The sequence below is a fragment of the Piliocolobus tephrosceles genome, chromosome 7 (genome assembly GCF_002776525.5).
Source record: "Piliocolobus tephrosceles isolate RC106 chromosome 7, ASM277652v3, whole genome shotgun sequence".
NCBI lineage: Eukaryota > Metazoa > Chordata > Mammalia > Primates > Cercopithecidae > Piliocolobus > Piliocolobus tephrosceles.
In genome coordinates this window covers 87,443,042-87,461,728 of record NC_045440.1, presented here as the reverse complement: position 1 = coordinate 87,461,728, position 18,687 = coordinate 87,443,042, and the positions used below count along the sequence as shown (strand labels likewise).

Below are 18,687 nucleotides of genomic sequence, written 5' to 3'. Positions count from 1 at the left end.
GGAGAGAATCTTGTTTCTCTTCACTCTTGGGTAATGTCAGGTTTAATACATTTCCTCAATTTAAAGAGACCCACAGGTCCAAAACCTGTGACCAAAATAAATCAGGTAATAGGAAATTATACATTGGAATTTGAAAAGTTAAAATGCAATCCATAAAATTAATTCCATACTTCTTCAAGGTGGTTCTCTTTGACATCAAGTTCACTATAATATTAGTAAGTCCAAGGAAGCCTGCTAGAAAAAAATTATACAGTGGTAACATTTTTATTCTCTTGGCATAGCGATTTTCAAGCACTACCAAAGAGTTAATTATTTTTTCTGTTCCTGTAATAAGGAACTAGGTTAAAAAAAAAGAGAGAGAGTCCTATGTCCTTCAAAAGGTATTGAATTTCAAAATGAGTGATTTCTTTCTAGATCTTTTTTGAAAGATCAAAAAGATTTTGAAACAAATCTTTTTGTTTGAATATTAACTTCAACTGTAGTTTGTTTCTTCCTTTGTTTCTTCCTCAACTTCTTACTATTTGAAGATCTTAAAATCTCAAAGTATTTTTACAAGAAAAGACCACCCTTGTTCCAAGATTAATGCCCAGTTACCCAAAGTGCTAATATTATATGTGGCATACCTAGATAAGAAATAAAAGCTTGACTAGGGCAGGATTCTGTGAAAAGTACACCTTTCCTGTGTCTGCACAAGATGCTGAAATAGCTAGTTGGAACACACGAAATCTAAATGTCCCTCTATAACAAAACCTGGAGACATTCTTTATATAAATGACTTTTTAAACAGATTCACTGGAAATGCCTGATACAGACCACATAGGAGATATGTAGAATTACCAAATAGTATGTCTAGCTGCACAAGAATTCTGAAATATATATACAGATGTCTTCAACTTCTGATGGGGTTACATCACAATAAGACTATCGGGAAAATATTGTAAGCCAAAAATGCAATTAATACACCTAACCTACCAAACATCATAGCTTAGCCTAGCCTAACTTAAATGTGCTTAGAACACTTACGTTAGTCTACAGTTTGGCAAAATCATCTAATACAAAGCCTAGTTTCTAATAAATTATTGAATATATCATCATTTATTGAACACCATACTAAAAGTGAAAAACAGAATGGTTGTATGAGTATTCAATGTATGGTTTCTACTGAATGGATATTGCTTTTATGCCATCATAAAATCAAACCATAGTAGGTTAAGGACTCTCTGGCTAGCTAAGTAAATGTTATACATTCTTTACTAATCTTTATCATATTCTTTTCTCGTCCTCTTCCTATCTGGTCTGTAATGACCCCAGCCTCTTCATTTGCAATTGTTCAAGTACAGAATTTTTATCAAGTACATTTCTGAGCATACTTGATTTTCTTCAATACCAAATTTCTAGTTCAGTTGCCCATTACAATCAACAGTAATTTCCCTATTAAGATGGATCTCAGCTCTCCTCTGTCTCTGCCATGGTTTACATATTCAATAATATAATAATATGTGGGTGAAAAATAGAAGAGATATTCATCTGTTCTGTTTTCCATTCATAAAACAATTGGATCTAAACTATAGAAGGTTCTCCCATCTGCATAAATACATTTGATCTCTAAAATATTCCCACAAATCAATAGCGTGGTAGTTTAAAAACAGCCTCAAATTTTTTGCTGCTTCTCTCATTGAGAGGTGGATTCAAATGTCTCTTCCCTTGAACCTGGTTTGGCCTTAGTGACTTGCCTGACAAATATAATGTGGCAACTATAAGACGATATAGGGCTTCTGAGTTATAGGAAACCTGGCAGCTACCACTTGGGCTGCTATTGCTCTGGGGGAAACTGGCTCTCATGTAAAAATCTGTCTACCTTCAGACATCCATGCTGCGAGGAAGCCCAAGCTAGTCACATTGAGAGGCTGAATGATAAAAGATACCCAGTCACCCCCAACTGTTCCAATCTTCCCAGCTCAGGCTCAGACATGTGAGGTAAGGAGCTACCTTGGGCATTCCAAAAGGACATAATGTGGAAAGGAACAGAGGAACCTGGCCAACTGTCAGAATCAAAGTTTCAGATATTTGACCTCAATTGAATCTTTCCAGATATCTCCAGCCATTCAAGTCATACCAGCTGAGGGCCCAGTCATCATGGAACGTAAATGAGTCATCTCTGTTGGGCTTTGCACAAAATTCTGACCCATAAACCTGTAAGCCTAATAAAAATGGTGGTTATTTAAACCACCAAATTTTGGTAACAGCTAGTAAACACCCTCCTTGGGATTGTTTCATCATTTCACAGTGTTTATTAAGAAGTTTACATTAGCACACATGGCGTTTGCCAGTGCTGTCTATAGAAAGAAAATCTTGATTAGTAGGAAATTTGTTATAATTTAATAGTACTATATTCTCCCAAGAATAGTGGTCTTTCAGTGATACAGAAAATAAGCAAAATGTGTATCTTCTGTTTTCACAGGTATCTGAGATGTTATTATTGGGCAGTTCGAACTTTAATTACCATTGGTGGCCTTCCAGAACCACAAACTTTATTTGAAATTGTTTTTCAACTCTTGAATTTTTTTTCTGGGGTTTTTGTGTTCAGCAGTTTAATTGGTCAGGTAAGTTGAGTATGAATCACTGAATACACAGTGCTGTCATTTTTGAAAGACTAAGAAGTCTTTATAAACTTTATGGAGGAAAAATTAAAATCTGTCTGGTTCTTCTTTTTTTTTGAACTAACTTTCTTCTATTTTAATGAGTTGAAGGAGGATGTGATTAGATCAACAGTGCTTTTCCGTTTTTAAGCCATTAAATCTATCAAAAGACTGTCAGCAAAGAGCATTAGTTTGAACTCTCAGAGAAAGTTGTTTCTAAGTTAACTTTTTACTTGGACCCCAACGAAAACCATTAAAATCTCTTTTATTTACTTAAATTTCAACTATTTTTATAAAATCACTGGGTTATAATCGACTTCAGAGGTTATTTAAACCAGAGGCTACAAAATACCATATAAAATAATTAATAAGTTATTCTTTCACAAATGTTTACTATAGCATCTCCTTGTACTTATTCTCAAAAAAGTCAGTCTAGTAAGAAATTAAATACATAAATTATATTGAAGATAGTTGGCACTGACAAAGGATAGAGCCCACATTTTTTTTTCTTTTTCTTTCTTTCTTTTTTTTTTTTTTTTTTTTTTGAGACAGGGTCTTGCTCTGCACCCAAGCTGGGGAGTAGTGGCACAAACATGGCTCACTACAGCCTCAGCCTCCTGGGCTCAAGGGGTCTACCCACCCGAGCCTCCCAAGTAGCTGCAACTACAGTTGCACCCCACCACACCCAGCTAATTTTTTTGTAGGACAGGTGGATTGTGGCCTGAATGTAAGAGCCCATGTAAGAATCTGATGCAGAAGGAAGTTGGGATATGGGTTCCAGATTAGTTAGTTTACATATGGAAGACACACTCTCAGGAGATTTGGCCACCATCTCTAGTAATTACCTATCCCTGGGAGAAACAAGCAAGGCCTCGGTCAGCAAGTTCCCTGATATTAATATATCAAAACATAGAAAATAAAACAGGTTAATACAGATACACAGGGATATGGCAGCTCCAGCCTTAACATGTCAACGGAATACAGAGAGGGGTAGTAAAGGAAACTCTATGTAGAAAATATTTAGGTTTAGGAAGATGAACACTAAGAGCTAAAAATTGTAAGTATAAAATATCATTATCTTCATGGCTGGGGGGATTATATTAACAATGTTTAAAATAGGAAGCTGGTTTGAGAGATTCTAAATTCAAATCCATTTGAATATAAATGGCAAAAATCACATTATTTTTTAATTTCTCATAAAATCAATGTGAAGGTGTCATATCACAGTCAATGTTTTCTCTATTTTATAGATGAGAAAACTACAGTTTAAAGAGATTAAGTGGCATCCCTGATTCATACATGTTGTTCATACGGTCATATGGTAGAACTATATATAACAACACTGATAAAAACGGTAAAATTTAACATGTATTGAGCACTTACTGTGTGCAAGGCGATTTTCACATGAAGACTAAAATACTATTTCTAGCACCAGTTCAATTATCTTGCCACTCAAAGTGTAATCTTTGGACAAGCAGCAGCAGCAGCACTTGAGAAATTCAGAGTTCAGGCCCCACCTGAGACTAATGAGTCAGAACTTGCATTTTAACAAAATCGTCAAGTGATTCATATACACACAAATGTTTGAGAAGCACTGTTTTATACACCACACCACATCTGCTTTTACATTGGATTCGAGGTTCCAGTAGGAATGAGAAGGAATACCAAGTCACTAAAAATGTGGTAGTAGAGCACAAGAGAAAGATTGAGGCTAGAGATACAGATGTGTGCCTCGAACTCTCATAGTGAATAAAAGATGCTAAGCAAGGGAACAGATAGAAATAAAAGTTTAAAAGCCTGGTTTAAAAGCCTGGGACAAAAAACAAAAACAAAAACAAAACTCTTCACTCACTCAAAATTCCCACATAGAAACTATACCCTGGAGCTAATCATCACTTCTTTTTTTCTTTAAGAGAGAGGGTCTGGCTCTGTTGCCCAGGCTAAGGTGTAGTGGCTTATCATAGCTCACTGTAGCCTCAAAATCCTGGGCTCAAGCAATCCTCTCACCTCAGCCTCCCAGGTATCTGGCACTACAGGTGCATGGCATCATGCCTGGCTAATTCTTTTCTTCATTTATTTTTTGTAGAAACAGAGTCTCACTATGTTGCCCAGGCTGGTCTTGACCTCCTGGCCTCAAGTGATTCTCCCACCTCATCTCTCAAAATGCTGACATTATAGACATGAGCCATTGCACCCAGCTAATCATCACATTTTAACTACAATATTCTATTTTCTGACACAACTCACAAAAACGGACATTTTTCTTCCTCTCATACTCTCACATACTTCCCTAGCCTGGAATCCATCATAGAATATACATCCTCCTCAACTCCTACAACAACAAAACCCAACATTGCTGAAGGATATCACACAACCCATTCAAATTACTGTCACTACAAATTCTTGGAGCCTCAACAGCAATCAATAATGCTTTTAACAGTCCTTGCTTCCCAACTTAACACTCTATTAAATCTCCAAGCCCTCTCCTAACATACCAAGTCCCCCAGCCTTAGGTGACTAGGTAATGTAAGTTATCAGTCAAGAACAGCATGGAAAAGTGAGATCTAGGAATTGAGATTGTTGAGGCATATTTGGAAGAGCCCCTGAGGAGTAAGAGACTGGAAAAGATATATACAGTTGGACTAGCTGCATAGCTCCTCAACAGATAGTTTTAATTTGTAGAAGTTTATTGACTCTAAAAATGGAAACTGAGGAGGGCATCACAATTAAAAAGAACCATTTGAGCTAGACTTCAAAGAATGAGTCGTTTTTCCATAAGCAGAAAAAGCTCAACAGCTACTAAAATGAACGAGCAAAGTCTTAGGAGTGTGAAAGTGAGGCCCTGGTTTTCCTCCCTATTATAAACCCACAGTCAAAGCATATTTACAGCCACTCACCTCCCTCTATGTGAGAGGAAGAGTCGAGCTATATATCTTTTTTTGTGCTGAGACCTTAAAGATCAGCTTTTAACCTAGAGAGGGTTTTTATGGGTGAGTTATAAACATCCAAGAACTAAAACCTGACAGTTTCTTAAGAATTGTCACAGCAGTAGATGATGCTACAGTAATTTCAGCACATTTCAACTTCTGCTGAATACTATGCCTTAAGCATGATGAGATTTGATTTTATCTGTCTAAACAACACAAAGGGAAGTACAGAGGTTGCAATTTCATGATGAATTGAGTCTATATAGCCAGCCACACTGGATAATCTATGGAGGATGCATTCAAAGTAAGACTCACCGAAATGGACTAGCCATTCTGCCAGACAATTGCTCAACTTTTATTGCACATTCCTTGCATAAGCACAGCTGTATAATTTTTTCAATGTACACTAACATTTCTGCAGTGAAATACAAGTTTACAGAGAAGATTATATGCAGTCCTATGCATTACATGGCTGAATTCTCACTTGGTTTTTTCTACAGGTCTTATTGTTGTCCTTATTGGATCAGAGAGAGAATATAATTTGCCCAATATTTTATGGAAGTGGGTGATATTAGGACCCAATATCAGTGTATTTAAAGTCAAGTAATCCACTGCTGAAAAGTTAAGTCTGGGCAAGAATAAATAAAAATGAATGAATGAATAAAATCAAGTAATCAGGGCATTAGAAGGGAGTATATCATGTGGAAAACATGTAATCTGACTTTTATGAACTCATTTCCTCTGCTGGGTGTGGAGTAACCATATTTGTGGTTTTAGATGAGAGATGTGATTGGGGCAGCTACAGCCAATCAGAACTACTTCCGTGCCTGCATGGATGATACCATTGCCTACATGAACAATTACTCCATTCCTAAACTTGTGCAAAAGCGAGTGCGGACATGGTATGAATATACATGGGACTCTCAGCGAATGCTAGGTAAGCATGGCAGATTACTGATTAAACTCCCTTAAACCTTGTCATATGATGAAAATTCTGTAAGGTAGCAGAGACTAACTGGATTTGAACAAAAGGTTGAAAAACAACTAAATGATCCTTAAAGCATTCGTTTAATACTACAGGGTTTTGTTTTGTTTTGTTTTGTTTTGTTTTTCCTTAAATATAAAGCCATATCTTACTGGTTTTGAAAACTTTGGAAGAGAAAAGGCTAAATTTTAATCAGCATCTTCTGGATGCTGGGTACTACACACATTGTCTCATATAGTCACACATACAAAAAAGGAAGTGGGAAAATTAGGCATTGTCTATCCATTTTAAGGGAAGAAAATGGAGGCTCCTAACTGAGAAATTTGGCCAAAGACACAGAGCCAGCACATGGTCTAATTAGAACTCAGACCTGCATCTCTTCTCTTCCAAACCCTTGCTCTTACTGCAATAACACTCTCTTACCCAGAACACAGTGCAAGTGAGGGTTAGCAATGCCAACCCTCACTCCACAATCAGAAATCCACATATAACTTTTGAGGTCAGGTGTGGTGGCTCACTCCTATAATCTCAGCATTTTGGGAGGCCGAGGCAGGGAGATCACTTGAGATCAGGAGTTCAAGACCAGGCTGGCCAACATGGCAAAACTCTGTCTCTGCTAAGAATACAAAAATCAGCAGAGTGTGGTGATGCACCACTACCCTCCAGCCTAGGCAACAGAGCCAGACTCTGCCTCAAAATAAAAGAAAGATATCCACATATAACTTTTGACTCCCCCAAAACTGAACTACTAAGAGCCTACTGTAAACTAGAAGACTTACTGATAATATACACAGTCGATTAACACACATTTTGTATGTTATCTGTATTATATACCATATTCCTACAATAAACTAGAGAAAACAAAATGTTATTCAGAAAATTATAAGGAAAAGAACTCTACTTACTAGTCATTTAGTGACAGTAGATCATCATAAAGGTCTTCATCCTCCTCATCTTCACTGTTGAGTAGGCTGAGGAGGAGAACAAGGAGTTGACTTTGCTCTCAGGTGTAGCAGAGGTGGAAGAAAACCCTTGTATTAGTGGACCTGTGTAGTTCAAACACGTGTTGTTCAAGGGTCATCTGTACTAATGGAAAGCAGCAACCTTTCAGGCCACTCCCATCCCGCCTCAGGGCACACAGTTGCTTCCACCAGATGCTAAATAATTAATGGTGTCTACCACTACACCAGTATACTACTGCAGCTAAAAATAATAGTTACTGAGGGATATAAAATAAGTTTAGGATAATGCACTGCTAGTTGACAATAATGAAACTCAACTTTTAGTTTGTTCTCACCATATGAAAATAGGAATTAGTGCCACTAAGAAGCCAAAAATGCTCCAGAGTGCAAATTACAATGAAATTCTCAAATCACAAAGGTTCCTAAGAGTAGACAGAAACCACTGGTTATTATGGTAGGATCTTTTCTTCACCTTTCTAACACTCTTAGGAGACTCCAGCCTCGTGTTTAGAATCTCTTCCTGAATGACCAAAACAACATGCCTCTCTCTAGAACATCTGCAGCTACTTGAGGGCATCTGAAGTGGGCAGAAAGAGCAACAAAAGGAGTGGTGCCAGGCTTCTTCCCTCACACCCCTTAGCGAGGGTAGATAATGATTCAACTCCTTGGCTTAGGAGGTAACTAGAGGCAGCCCTCGGACACAATAAACTGTGTTTATATGTGAAGGATTTTTATGTTTAGAATCTATATTTGAATCAAAATAAGGATGTACTATAACAATTATTCTCTTTTCTAAGTAATATAAGAAAACATCAAAAAATAATCAACTCTCAGAAATTCTTGGCATTCTAAACGTTAAGAATAGAGAATTTTCTGGAGGGGAACAAAAAGACCCTGGGCCTACTGGAGGGTGGAGGGTGGGCGGAGGGAAAGGGTCAGGAAAAACAATGAATAGGTGCTAAGCTGAATACCTGGGTGGCGAAATAATCTGTACAACAAATCTCCATGACACGAGTTTACCTATATAACAAACTTGCACATAAACCCCTGAACTTCAAATACAAGATTTTAAAAAAGGGAAAAAAAAGAATAGGCAATTTTGTTTATAGAATATTTTATCAGCCTGAAAGCCCATCATTTAATTCACATGTAGAAAAATCTGTAATGTATTCACATTCTTCATTGATAATAAGCAAGTAAATAACAATAATCTGAATTTACTCTCTTAGCACATTTTTTCTTTAGATTTCATCCCAGCTGAGCCACCTATTAATTATGCACAATGGAGCAAGTCACTTACAGCTTCTCGGGGCTTCAGTTCTTTTGTTTTTCTTCTTTCTGCAAAGTAGGAATGAGAACACTTACCCTTGGGGTTGTCACAAGGGTCAAATAAGATAATGGGTGTGACCGAGCTCTGTAAGCACTCCAATGCCACATGGTGCTCATTATTATTTGCCATCCCTTGAATGCTAAGGCTGGAATCAATAGAATCAGAAAACAAGAACTAGATCCTTTGCCCATGCTAGCTTGTTCGCTAGCCTTTGTGCTATGATGATTATGTTTCATATCTAAAGTTTCAGCAAGCATAATATTCAGGAATTATTCACTACATCATCCAGACTTAAAAATACTTATTTTCTTGCATAAGCATAATAGTGTTATTGTAATAGGTATGGAGATCCAATAGAAGTAATGAAAATATAGAATCTGATGCATGTAATTATGTATAAAAAGTGTTTGCATTTTGTTTCCTTTATTTTTAAAATTTTTCTACTTGTACCTTGGCAACTTATTTCATTAATTATTCTGCATCGGGGTTTGATGCGTTTATCTTTACAAAGATGAGTCCGATTTGCTTAAGACCCTGCCAACTACGGTCCAGTTAGCCCTCGCCATTGATGTGAACTTCAGCATCATCAGCAAAGTCGACTTGTTCAAGGCAAGTGCTTTTACAATTAATAGAAAGATACTGTATCTATTTTTCTGTGGAATCTAAGCTCTTGATTTGTACAGCATTTATGGTTTTTTTTTTTTTTTTGCCTTATGTTTTAACAAAGTCAAAATAACCTAGAGAATGTATGTGGAATTAAAGAGTCAAATAAATTACAGGTCTCTCTTCAGCAGACGGCTTATTCTTTAAAAGCCTCTTTCTCTTCTAATTGGTGTCAAAAAAGAAGAGTTCTTCAGACTCTTCTTGCATTAATTTAAATATAATTTAAATTATATGGCTCTATGTCTTTGCTAGTACATGTATCACCTCCCATCTATAAATGTGCCTTGGCAATGCACAACAAATCAGGCTCCAGATTAGCTCTGTAATGGCCTGAAATCGGAGAATCATACCTAATCATGTCTTCTATTACAAATACTTTGGATTTAGACTCTTAAAATGGCCAAATTTTAATTTAGAAGCGTTTTGCTTCAGGAAAAAAAAGTATAACAAAGAAATTTTTTACTTTTTAAATGTTTTAAGTATTACTACTCTTTTTCTGCATTATATCACATATAAATTTTTCTCACCTAATATTTCCTTCTGGGTATAGCATTCACCGACTTATCCATTCAATTAATTCATTCAAAAAGTATTTATGAAGTTCCCACCATGTTTCAGGCACCACTTTAGCCCCTGGGAATATAATAGTTGAAAACAAATACTTACTCAAGTAGAGCTTAAATTCCAGAAGAAGGGAATGAAAAATAAATACATAACATATGTGGAGGTGATAACGCCTTGAACAAAGTTAAGCAGGTTTTATAGGTTGTTCTCACATTGCTGTTAAAAAAAAATAACTGAGACTGGGTAATTTATAAAGAAAAGATGTTTATTTGGTCATGGTTCTGCAGGCTGTACAGGAAGCATGGTGGCATCTGCCTCTGGGGAGGCTTCAGGGAGCTTTTACTCATGGCAAAGGGCAAAGCAGGGGCAGGCATCTTATACAGCAGGAGCAGGACCAAGGCAGGTGGGGTCAGTGTCACACACTTAAACAACCAGATATTATGAGAACTCACTCACTATCATGAGGACAGTATCAAAGAGGATGGTGCTAAACCATTCATAGGAAATCTGCCCTGTGATTTAATCACCTCCCACCAGGCTCCATGTCCAACATTGGGGATTGCAATTCAACAAAAGATTTGGTGGAGACACAGATCCCAGCCATGTCACAGGTAAAGGAGGATGAGCGTGGCACTGGCCAGGAAAGGCCTCTCTGCTTAAATGCATTTGAGCACCCAAGCAGAGGACTGCAAGAAGCAAGGGAGTGAGCTATGCAGATATTGGAAGAGGACAGAAAGGAATGAAGACAGGAGGGAATATTACAGGAGGATGGATGACATGATGCCCTGAGCTGGAAACACACTGCAAGGAAGCCAGAGTGGCTGCAAAGGCAGTGGTGGAAGCAAGAGCAGTCAGGGAAGAATGGAAAAAAAAAGGGAGGCTGAGGCAGGCGGCAGTTAATGGAGGGCCTTGGAGGATCTATAGACTTTATTTATTTATTTATTTAGAGAAAGAGTCTTGCTCTGTTGTCCAGGCTGGAGTACAGTGACACAATCCCAGCCCACTGCAACCTCTGCCTCCAGAGTTCAAATGATTCTCCTGCTTCAGCCTCCCAAGTAGCTGGGATTACAGGCATGGCCACCACACCCAACTAATTTTTCTACTTTTAGTAGAGATGGGGTTTCACGACGTTGGCCAGGCTGGTCTTGAACTTCTGACTTCAAGTGATCTGCCCCCACTCAGCCTCCCAAAGTGCTGGAATTACAGGCATAAGCCACTGTGCCCAGCCATCTATAGACTTTAAATTGTACTCTGAGTTGCAAAGACACTGAGGCTCTTGAGCGGAAAATGACCTATTCAAGACCAGTTTGAACAGGATCTTTCCTGCTGTGTGGAGAAAAGGCCTTAGGAAGCAAATGTGGAAGGCAGGGAGGCCAAATGGAAGTTATAACCATCTGTGGAAGAGATGATGGTGACCAGACCCAGGGTTATTGAAGCAGAGTTTTTGAGAAGTGGCCAAATATTAGGTGTATTCAAACCCAAAAATCCCATAGTTTTTCCTGTTTGATTACATGAAGAGGGTAAGAAACAGAAAAGGACCAAAAATGATTCCAAGGGTTTAGATCTGAGGAACAAGAAGAACAAAGATATCATTTGCAAAACAGGAAACTTTAAAGTAAGTGTAGGTTGGATGGGCTGGAAATCAACTCTTTGTTTCTGGAAGTTTCTTTGGTTTGGATAACGGCATCCTCTCCAAAAATCATGTGGAAACTCAATCCCTAATGCAACAACATGAAGACGTGTGGCCTTTTGGGAAGTGATTGAGTCTTGAGGGTTCGACCCTCATGAATGGGTTTAGCACCATTATAAAAGGTTTCAAGGGGAAGGAAGAACTCTCTTGCCCTCCTGGTCTTCCACTATGTAAGGACACAGTGTTCCTCCCATCTGGAAGATGCAGCAACAAGGCATCATCTTGGAAAAAAGAGCAGCACTCACCAGAGACCAAACCTGCTAATGCCTTAATCTTGGACTTCTCGGTCTTCAGAACTGTGAGAAATAAATTTCTGTTATTTATAAATTACCCAGTCTGTGGTGTACTTTTAATAACAGCACAAAAACAGATGTGTTTGTTTGATGAGGTGACTGTTAGATTCCAGTTGAAAATGTCATGTAGGCAGTTTGGTTTATAAATCTGAGTTCGGGGGAGAGGTCCAAGCTGGAGCAATACATTTGGACCTGTCAGCATATTGGTGTATTTCAAGCCAAGGGACTCAATGTGATCACTTAAGATGTAAGAATGGACAGAAGAAAAAACATAATCCAAACAGAAGGACATGTCTTAAAATTATATACTCAATAATACTAGAAACAAGATGAAGAAGCAGAAGCTGTAGAGTAGAATGGTTAGGCATAGTCACCCCCAGCATTAGGTTAACCCACGACTTTGTAAGTTATTAGAGTTAGGTCAGTATTCTAGGACTCTTTTCTTAGCTATGTCCTGTGCTAGATTTCCATCAATATTTTGATGATCATATGAAAGATGTGATTTTCAAATTGGCAGATGACACAAAGGAAGAAGGAATAGAATAAAATATATTAATTACAAAATTTAAAATTACTGAATACTTTGAAACAACAAGCAAAGCTAACAAGATTGATGTCAACAAGCATAAAAGTAAAATTCTAAACTTAGGTCCAAAAGGAAAATATTACAGGCCGGCTCCATGGCTTATGCCAGTAATCCCAGGACTTTAGGAGGTAGAGGCATGATGATAGCTTGAGCCCAAGAGCTCAAGATCAGCCTGGGCAACATAGCAAGACCCCATTTCTAAAAAAAAAAAAAAACTTAGCTGAGCATGTTGGTACACACCTTTTGTCCCAGCTACTTGGGAGGCTGAGGCAGGAAGATTGCTTGAGCCCAGGAGTTCGAGGCCACAGTAGGCCTGGATTGCACCACTATACCCAGCCTGGGTGACAGAGCAAGACCCTGACTCAAATATATATATATCTATATATATGTCTGTGTGTGTGTATGTGTGTGTGTGTGTGTGTGTGTGTAGAGAGAACGTGAGATCTATATATAACAAATGCAAAAGTGCAATGGTTTATAACACTTCTTTTTAGATAGAAGTTTTACTTGATCTCCAACTCCACATGAGTCAGTAGAACCATATGTGGGATTCCCGGACATTTTCACATAATATCGGTTTCTTAATCATTTAAACTACATTTGGATTAGCATATCAAATTGCAAATAACCAGTTTTAAGAAGGATTTTAACAAACTAGAGTATATTCCAGCTAAGGGGTTAAGAGGAGGGGTTGAGCTGTGGACCAAGGATAATAAAAGGGTAATCTTATAAAATTATTCTGTAATGGTGGAAGTCAGATTAATGAATGCTTCTGGTGGTGAATGGAGATGAGGAGATTGATTAGGAAGAAGCATGAGGGAACTTTGTATGGTGATGGAAATGTTTTTTGTCTTGCTAGGGAAGTTACATAAGTGTATACATTTATCAAAATTGATCCAACTGTCCCTTAAGATCTGTATATTTCATTTTACGTAAATTATTACTCCATTTTCAAAAAAAAAAAAAAAGAATGGCCCCAAAAGAAAATGAGTAGATGCTGAGGATGTTTAGTTGTGAGAAAAATAAATAAATTCAAGGGCAGCGGAAGTTTCATATACTAAAGTCTGTTATATGAACAAGGAATGAGACTTACTCTACATTGTTCTGCAAAATAACACTCAACTGTAAACTCCATTTCTAAGTTGCAGACACTTCTACTCATATTGATGTATTTGTATATACACACACATATACCACGGAACACCAGTCACCCATAAAAAGGAACAAAATAATGGCATTTGCAGCAACTTGGATGGAGTTGGAGACCATTATTCCTTTTTTTATTGTTTTTTGTTTTTTAAACAATGTCTCGCTCTGTCACCCAGGCTGTAGTGGAGTGGCACAATCTTGGCTCACTGCAACCTCCGCCTCCCAGGTTCAAGTCATTCTCCTGCCTCAGCCTCCTGAGTAGCTGGGACTACAGGTGTGTGCCACCACGCCCAGCTAATTTTTGTATTTTTAGTAGAGACAGGGTTTCACCATGTTGGCCAGGATGGTCTTAATCTCTTGGCCTCATGATCTGCCCATCTCAGCCTCCCAAACTGCTAGGATTACAGGCATGAGCCACCATGCCTGGAAGGAGACCATTATTCTAAGTGAAGTAACTCAGGAATAGAAAATCAAATATTGTATATACTTATTTATAAGTGGGAGCTAACCTATGAGGATGCAGGGGCATAAGAATAATATAATGGACTTTGGAGACTCAGGGGGAACTGTGGGAAGGGGGGGTGAAGGATAAAAGGCTACACAATGGGTATAGTGTACACTGCTTGGGTGACTGGTGCACCAAAATCTCAGAAATCACCACTAAAGAACTTATCTATGTAATCAAAAACCACCTGTTCCCCCCAAAACTATTGAAATTAAATAAAAATTTTTAAAAAGAAAATAGCAGAGTGCCTCATACACAAGAGTAGATATTATAAAAGTTTGTATGCTTTATTTTTAAAATCACATATACATATTTATGTGTGTACTAGTCACAATGAAAATATATGTCTTATTATAGGTATGGTCAGAAATGTATGAAAGCCACTAAGCTAAATTATCTTAACAGTGTTTTAAAATATTATAAAACTCTTTATACCTGAATGACGAACTTAATTGAGAATAAGTGACAGTAAGTAACTCTTTCCTAAAGGAAAACAAATGCTTTAAATTAGACACCAATGACTTTTATGGGATTATCTCCTGTTTGGGAAGATAACAGTTTTTTGCCTCATAGTTTTTTTCTTTCTATATGTACTTTTTGGTACTCCACCAAATCAGCAACATCTGATTGAGAAAAAAGGTTAAATCTTCACATCTTGCTAATGTTGTATACAACTTAGATTCATTCTTCCCTGACATTTCTGTTAAAGATACAGTTCTTTCCAGAAAGAACCCATTTACATTTATATTTCTGTTACATGAAAAGGTTTTTTTTTTTTTTGTAAAGCCAAGTGAAGTAGAAAATACGTAGGTATGGAATCTTTCTAAATTTATTTTCATAGAGATAGTCTTAGCAGTTTACACAAATTTATTTTCTTATGAAGGAAATAGGATGAATAGTGATCCTCCACCCTACATCTCATAATTTATACCTGACTGATCCTTGCACTGCTTCTGAACCAGTCTCCTATCTTCACTGAAAGCTACTACGCACCCAGGGAGCTGAGTGCACAAAGGAGGGAATGGCCCAGGTGTGGGACGTGTAGGAGCCTGTGGAGTGAGAAACTAGAAGCACCTGGGCGAAAGCTCCTACGCATGGAAAATACTAACCTGTTCACTGAAGTTAAAATGAGGCTAGGAGGATGGGTCCTAATTCTATTTTGTGTCCTTGTAAGAAGAGGAAATTTGGACACATAGAGACACCACAGGTGCAAGTGCACAGAGGAAAAACCATGTAAGGACACAGTGAGAAGGTGGCCATCTGCAAGCCAAGCAGAGAGGCCACAGAAGAAACCGGACCTGCTGATGCCTTGATCTTAAGCGTTTAGCCTCCAGAACTGTGAGAAAATAATTTGTGTTGTTTAAAGCACACACCCTGTATAACTGTGTTATGGCAGCCCTAACAAACTAATACACTTCCAATGAAAGCTTTGTTACTATCCCATTTTACAGAGAGCAAACAACTTACCTGACTGAGGTCATTGAGCTCTAAGCGTTGAAACAGTCTGAGCACGGCTTTCTTCACACTACTCTATCATTCTTACCTTCAGTTCTCTACCAACCCTATCTGGGTAACTGATGAGGTGGGGAGGAACTGGGAAAGTTTCACTAGAGTCAAAAGTCAAGCTGCTCCAGTGCAGTAGCTCATGGCTGTTATCCCAGCACTTTGGGAGGTCAAGGCAAGAGGATTGCCTGAGCCCAGGAGTTCAAGACCAGCCTGGCAACATAGTGAGAGCTCATCTTTACAAATAATAGAAAATTTAGCCAGGTGCCTGTAGTCCCTACTACTCAGGAGGCCAAGGCAAGAGGATCACCTGAGCCCAGGAGGTTGAGGCTGCAGTAAACCATGATTGTGCCTCTATACTCCAGCCTGGGCAACAGAGCGAGACCCTGTCTCAAAAAAAAAAAAAAAAAAAAAAAAAAAGATCAAGACCAAGGCAATCCTTTGGCGATATTCACAGACTAAGACTTGGCACATCAGATATCTGCAGTCACACACACTTTTCTACTTTCCTGCTAAGAAAAGCCTCTGAATCTCATGCAGGATTTTTCTCCTCTTAATCAAAGCAGGTGGAATTAGAGTCACAGATTTTCACTAAAACTTTGCTTCAATAAATTGTGGTTAATTAGTAAGATTTGCTGCTTCAACATGGGTGATCGGAGATTTGAAATAGCTTAGAGATGAATAGTCAAATTATATATATATTTTAATTTTTCACAAAAATGGTTCCTCTTCCTTGCAGATTTCACGTTATTCCAGGCCCAAGCACAAGTATTAAGCTAATAAGGAGTGATTCATTTCTATGAGATTGGGCAATTTCCCCTCATTTCTGATGATTTATTATTTCGATCTCGATTTTTAAATATATTTTATCAAATTAAATGCTAGGAAAATCACATTTTGCCTCTACCACTGTGTTACCAGAAATGGGAGAAACTTTAATGTAAGTTCTGTTGCGCCACCTAGTGGCTGATATTAGAATCGCATACTTTAGAAACAGCCCGCAGTCAGTAGGAAAGCAGCGACCCAGAGATACCAAAATTGGAATGTAGGTACCTTCAGTCTGACAAGGAAGGAACAATGTGTCTATTTGCTGCGCTGGTAATTATGCAGAACCCATCCCAACAGGACACCTCACTGGGATCTTTGACTCATTGTTTGCGATTATGTGGCAAAGAGAACCCGCAAAGGCTGTGACTTCTAAGGAAGAAAGGATGAGAAGGAAGTGTTTTGTGTGTGAGTGACAGACTGAGCCAGGAATAGAACCGGAATGGCAGCATGCTTTCTAACACTCACATGCAGATCCCCAGCAGTGGCATCCTACTTATCTGATATGTCATCACATATATACTCCACAGGGCCTGAAACCAGAACGTGGGAGTGAGACTACAGTGAGATTTGTTTCGTTTCTACCAACTTTATTTTTACCCTAATGGTATCAACAATAAAGTATTGTTGCTAGGTTTTTTAAAAATGTTTTGAATAGTGAGTTTATAATCTAAATGAACTCCATTCAACTATACATCCTCAGCAGTTGCTCTGTCTAAAGCACTGAGCCAGACATGGAGGGCTACTGCCCAGCTACTGCAGCCATGTTGTTTCTGCCCTCTGGAGCCCTTCGATAGGGAGGGAAGTCACTAAATAAATGAGATAATATACTTGGCTGTAAAGGACTCAAAATATATGAGGCACTTATATCAGGATCTGGCACATAGTAAATTACATAGTTATTATTAAATGGAGAAATAATACTGATGCAACCATGTGGGAGTTTCTACGCAGGTAAAATCAGATTCTTCCTGTGGCCCTGCCTGATCATAGAAAAATTGACTAGATCAGGCGTGCCCACCCCAGGGTCACAGATAAGTGCCAGTCAGTGGCCTGTTGGGAACCAGGCAGCAAAGAAGGAGGTGAGTGGTGGGTGAGTGAGAGCAGCTTCATCTGTATTTACAACCACTGCTCATTGCTGGCATTACCACCCAAGCTCTGCCTCCTGTCAGATCAGCAGTGACATTAGATTCTCATAGGAGTGGAACCCTATTGTGAACTATGCATGCGAGGCATCTAGGTTGCATGTGCCTTATGAGAGTTTTATGCCTGATGATTTGTCACTGTCTCCTACCACCCCCAGATGGGACTGTCTAGTTGCAAGTAAACAAGCTCAGGGCTCCCACTGATTCTACATTATGGTGAGTTACATAATTATTTTGTTACATATTACAAAGTAATAATAATAAGAAGAAAATGCACAATAAATGTAATGTGCTTGAATCATCCTGAAACCATCCCCCCAACTGCCCATCGGTGAAAAAATTTGTGTTCCACAAAACTGGTCCCTGGCGCCAAAAAGATTGGGGACTGCTGGATTAGATTCATCTTCAGGATTCTGTCTAACTCATGACTACCCACTTTGACCCAAACTCCTAGAAAATTAGAACTATTGCCAATTTTCAGGGAAAGTTTGACGGAGATGATTTTTACTGGTGTTGCAAATATTGACTGTAAGTTTAGGTCTAAGTAATATTAATAAATTATGACATCACAGCACTTTGCAAATTTTTTATCACATTTGATTTTGCTGGTCCCAACAGCTACCAATCAGTATCATGCCTCACATAGTCAATAGCATGAAGAACTGAATTCAGAATTCCCTGCCCTAGTCATATCACCTATAACTTACTTGTTTAATGAGAAAGGGGTTTAAGATAGAACAAAGCATGTCCCTTTGTAATAAACAGGCTGAGATGGAAAAAGCCCTAAAGACCATTGCTTATACTTGAGAGTGACTTAAATTCACAGTGAGTTATAAAATAGTGATGATATCTTAACTTCTGTTTCAAAGAAAGCAGAAATGAGCCTAGAAATTGAGAAATTCTATAGGACTAAGAGAGTAC

General features: G+C 38.3%; 1 protein-coding gene across 2 annotated transcripts in view; it reads left to right on the top strand.

Moving 5' to 3' along the window:
• CNGB3 (cyclic nucleotide gated channel subunit beta 3) overlaps positions 1-18,687 on the top strand; it is a 155,218-nt gene that overhangs the window by 100,215 nt on the left and 36,316 nt on the right. For both annotated transcript variants that reach the window (XM_023222921.2, XM_023222922.2), the window contains 3 exons: positions 2,462-2,603; positions 6,344-6,503; positions 9,355-9,452. In XM_023222921.2, coding sequence (XP_023078689.2) covers positions 2,462-2,603; positions 6,344-6,503; positions 9,355-9,452 — 400 coding nt within the window. The remainder of the gene's footprint in view (positions 1-2,461; positions 2,604-6,343; positions 6,504-9,354; positions 9,453-18,687) is intronic.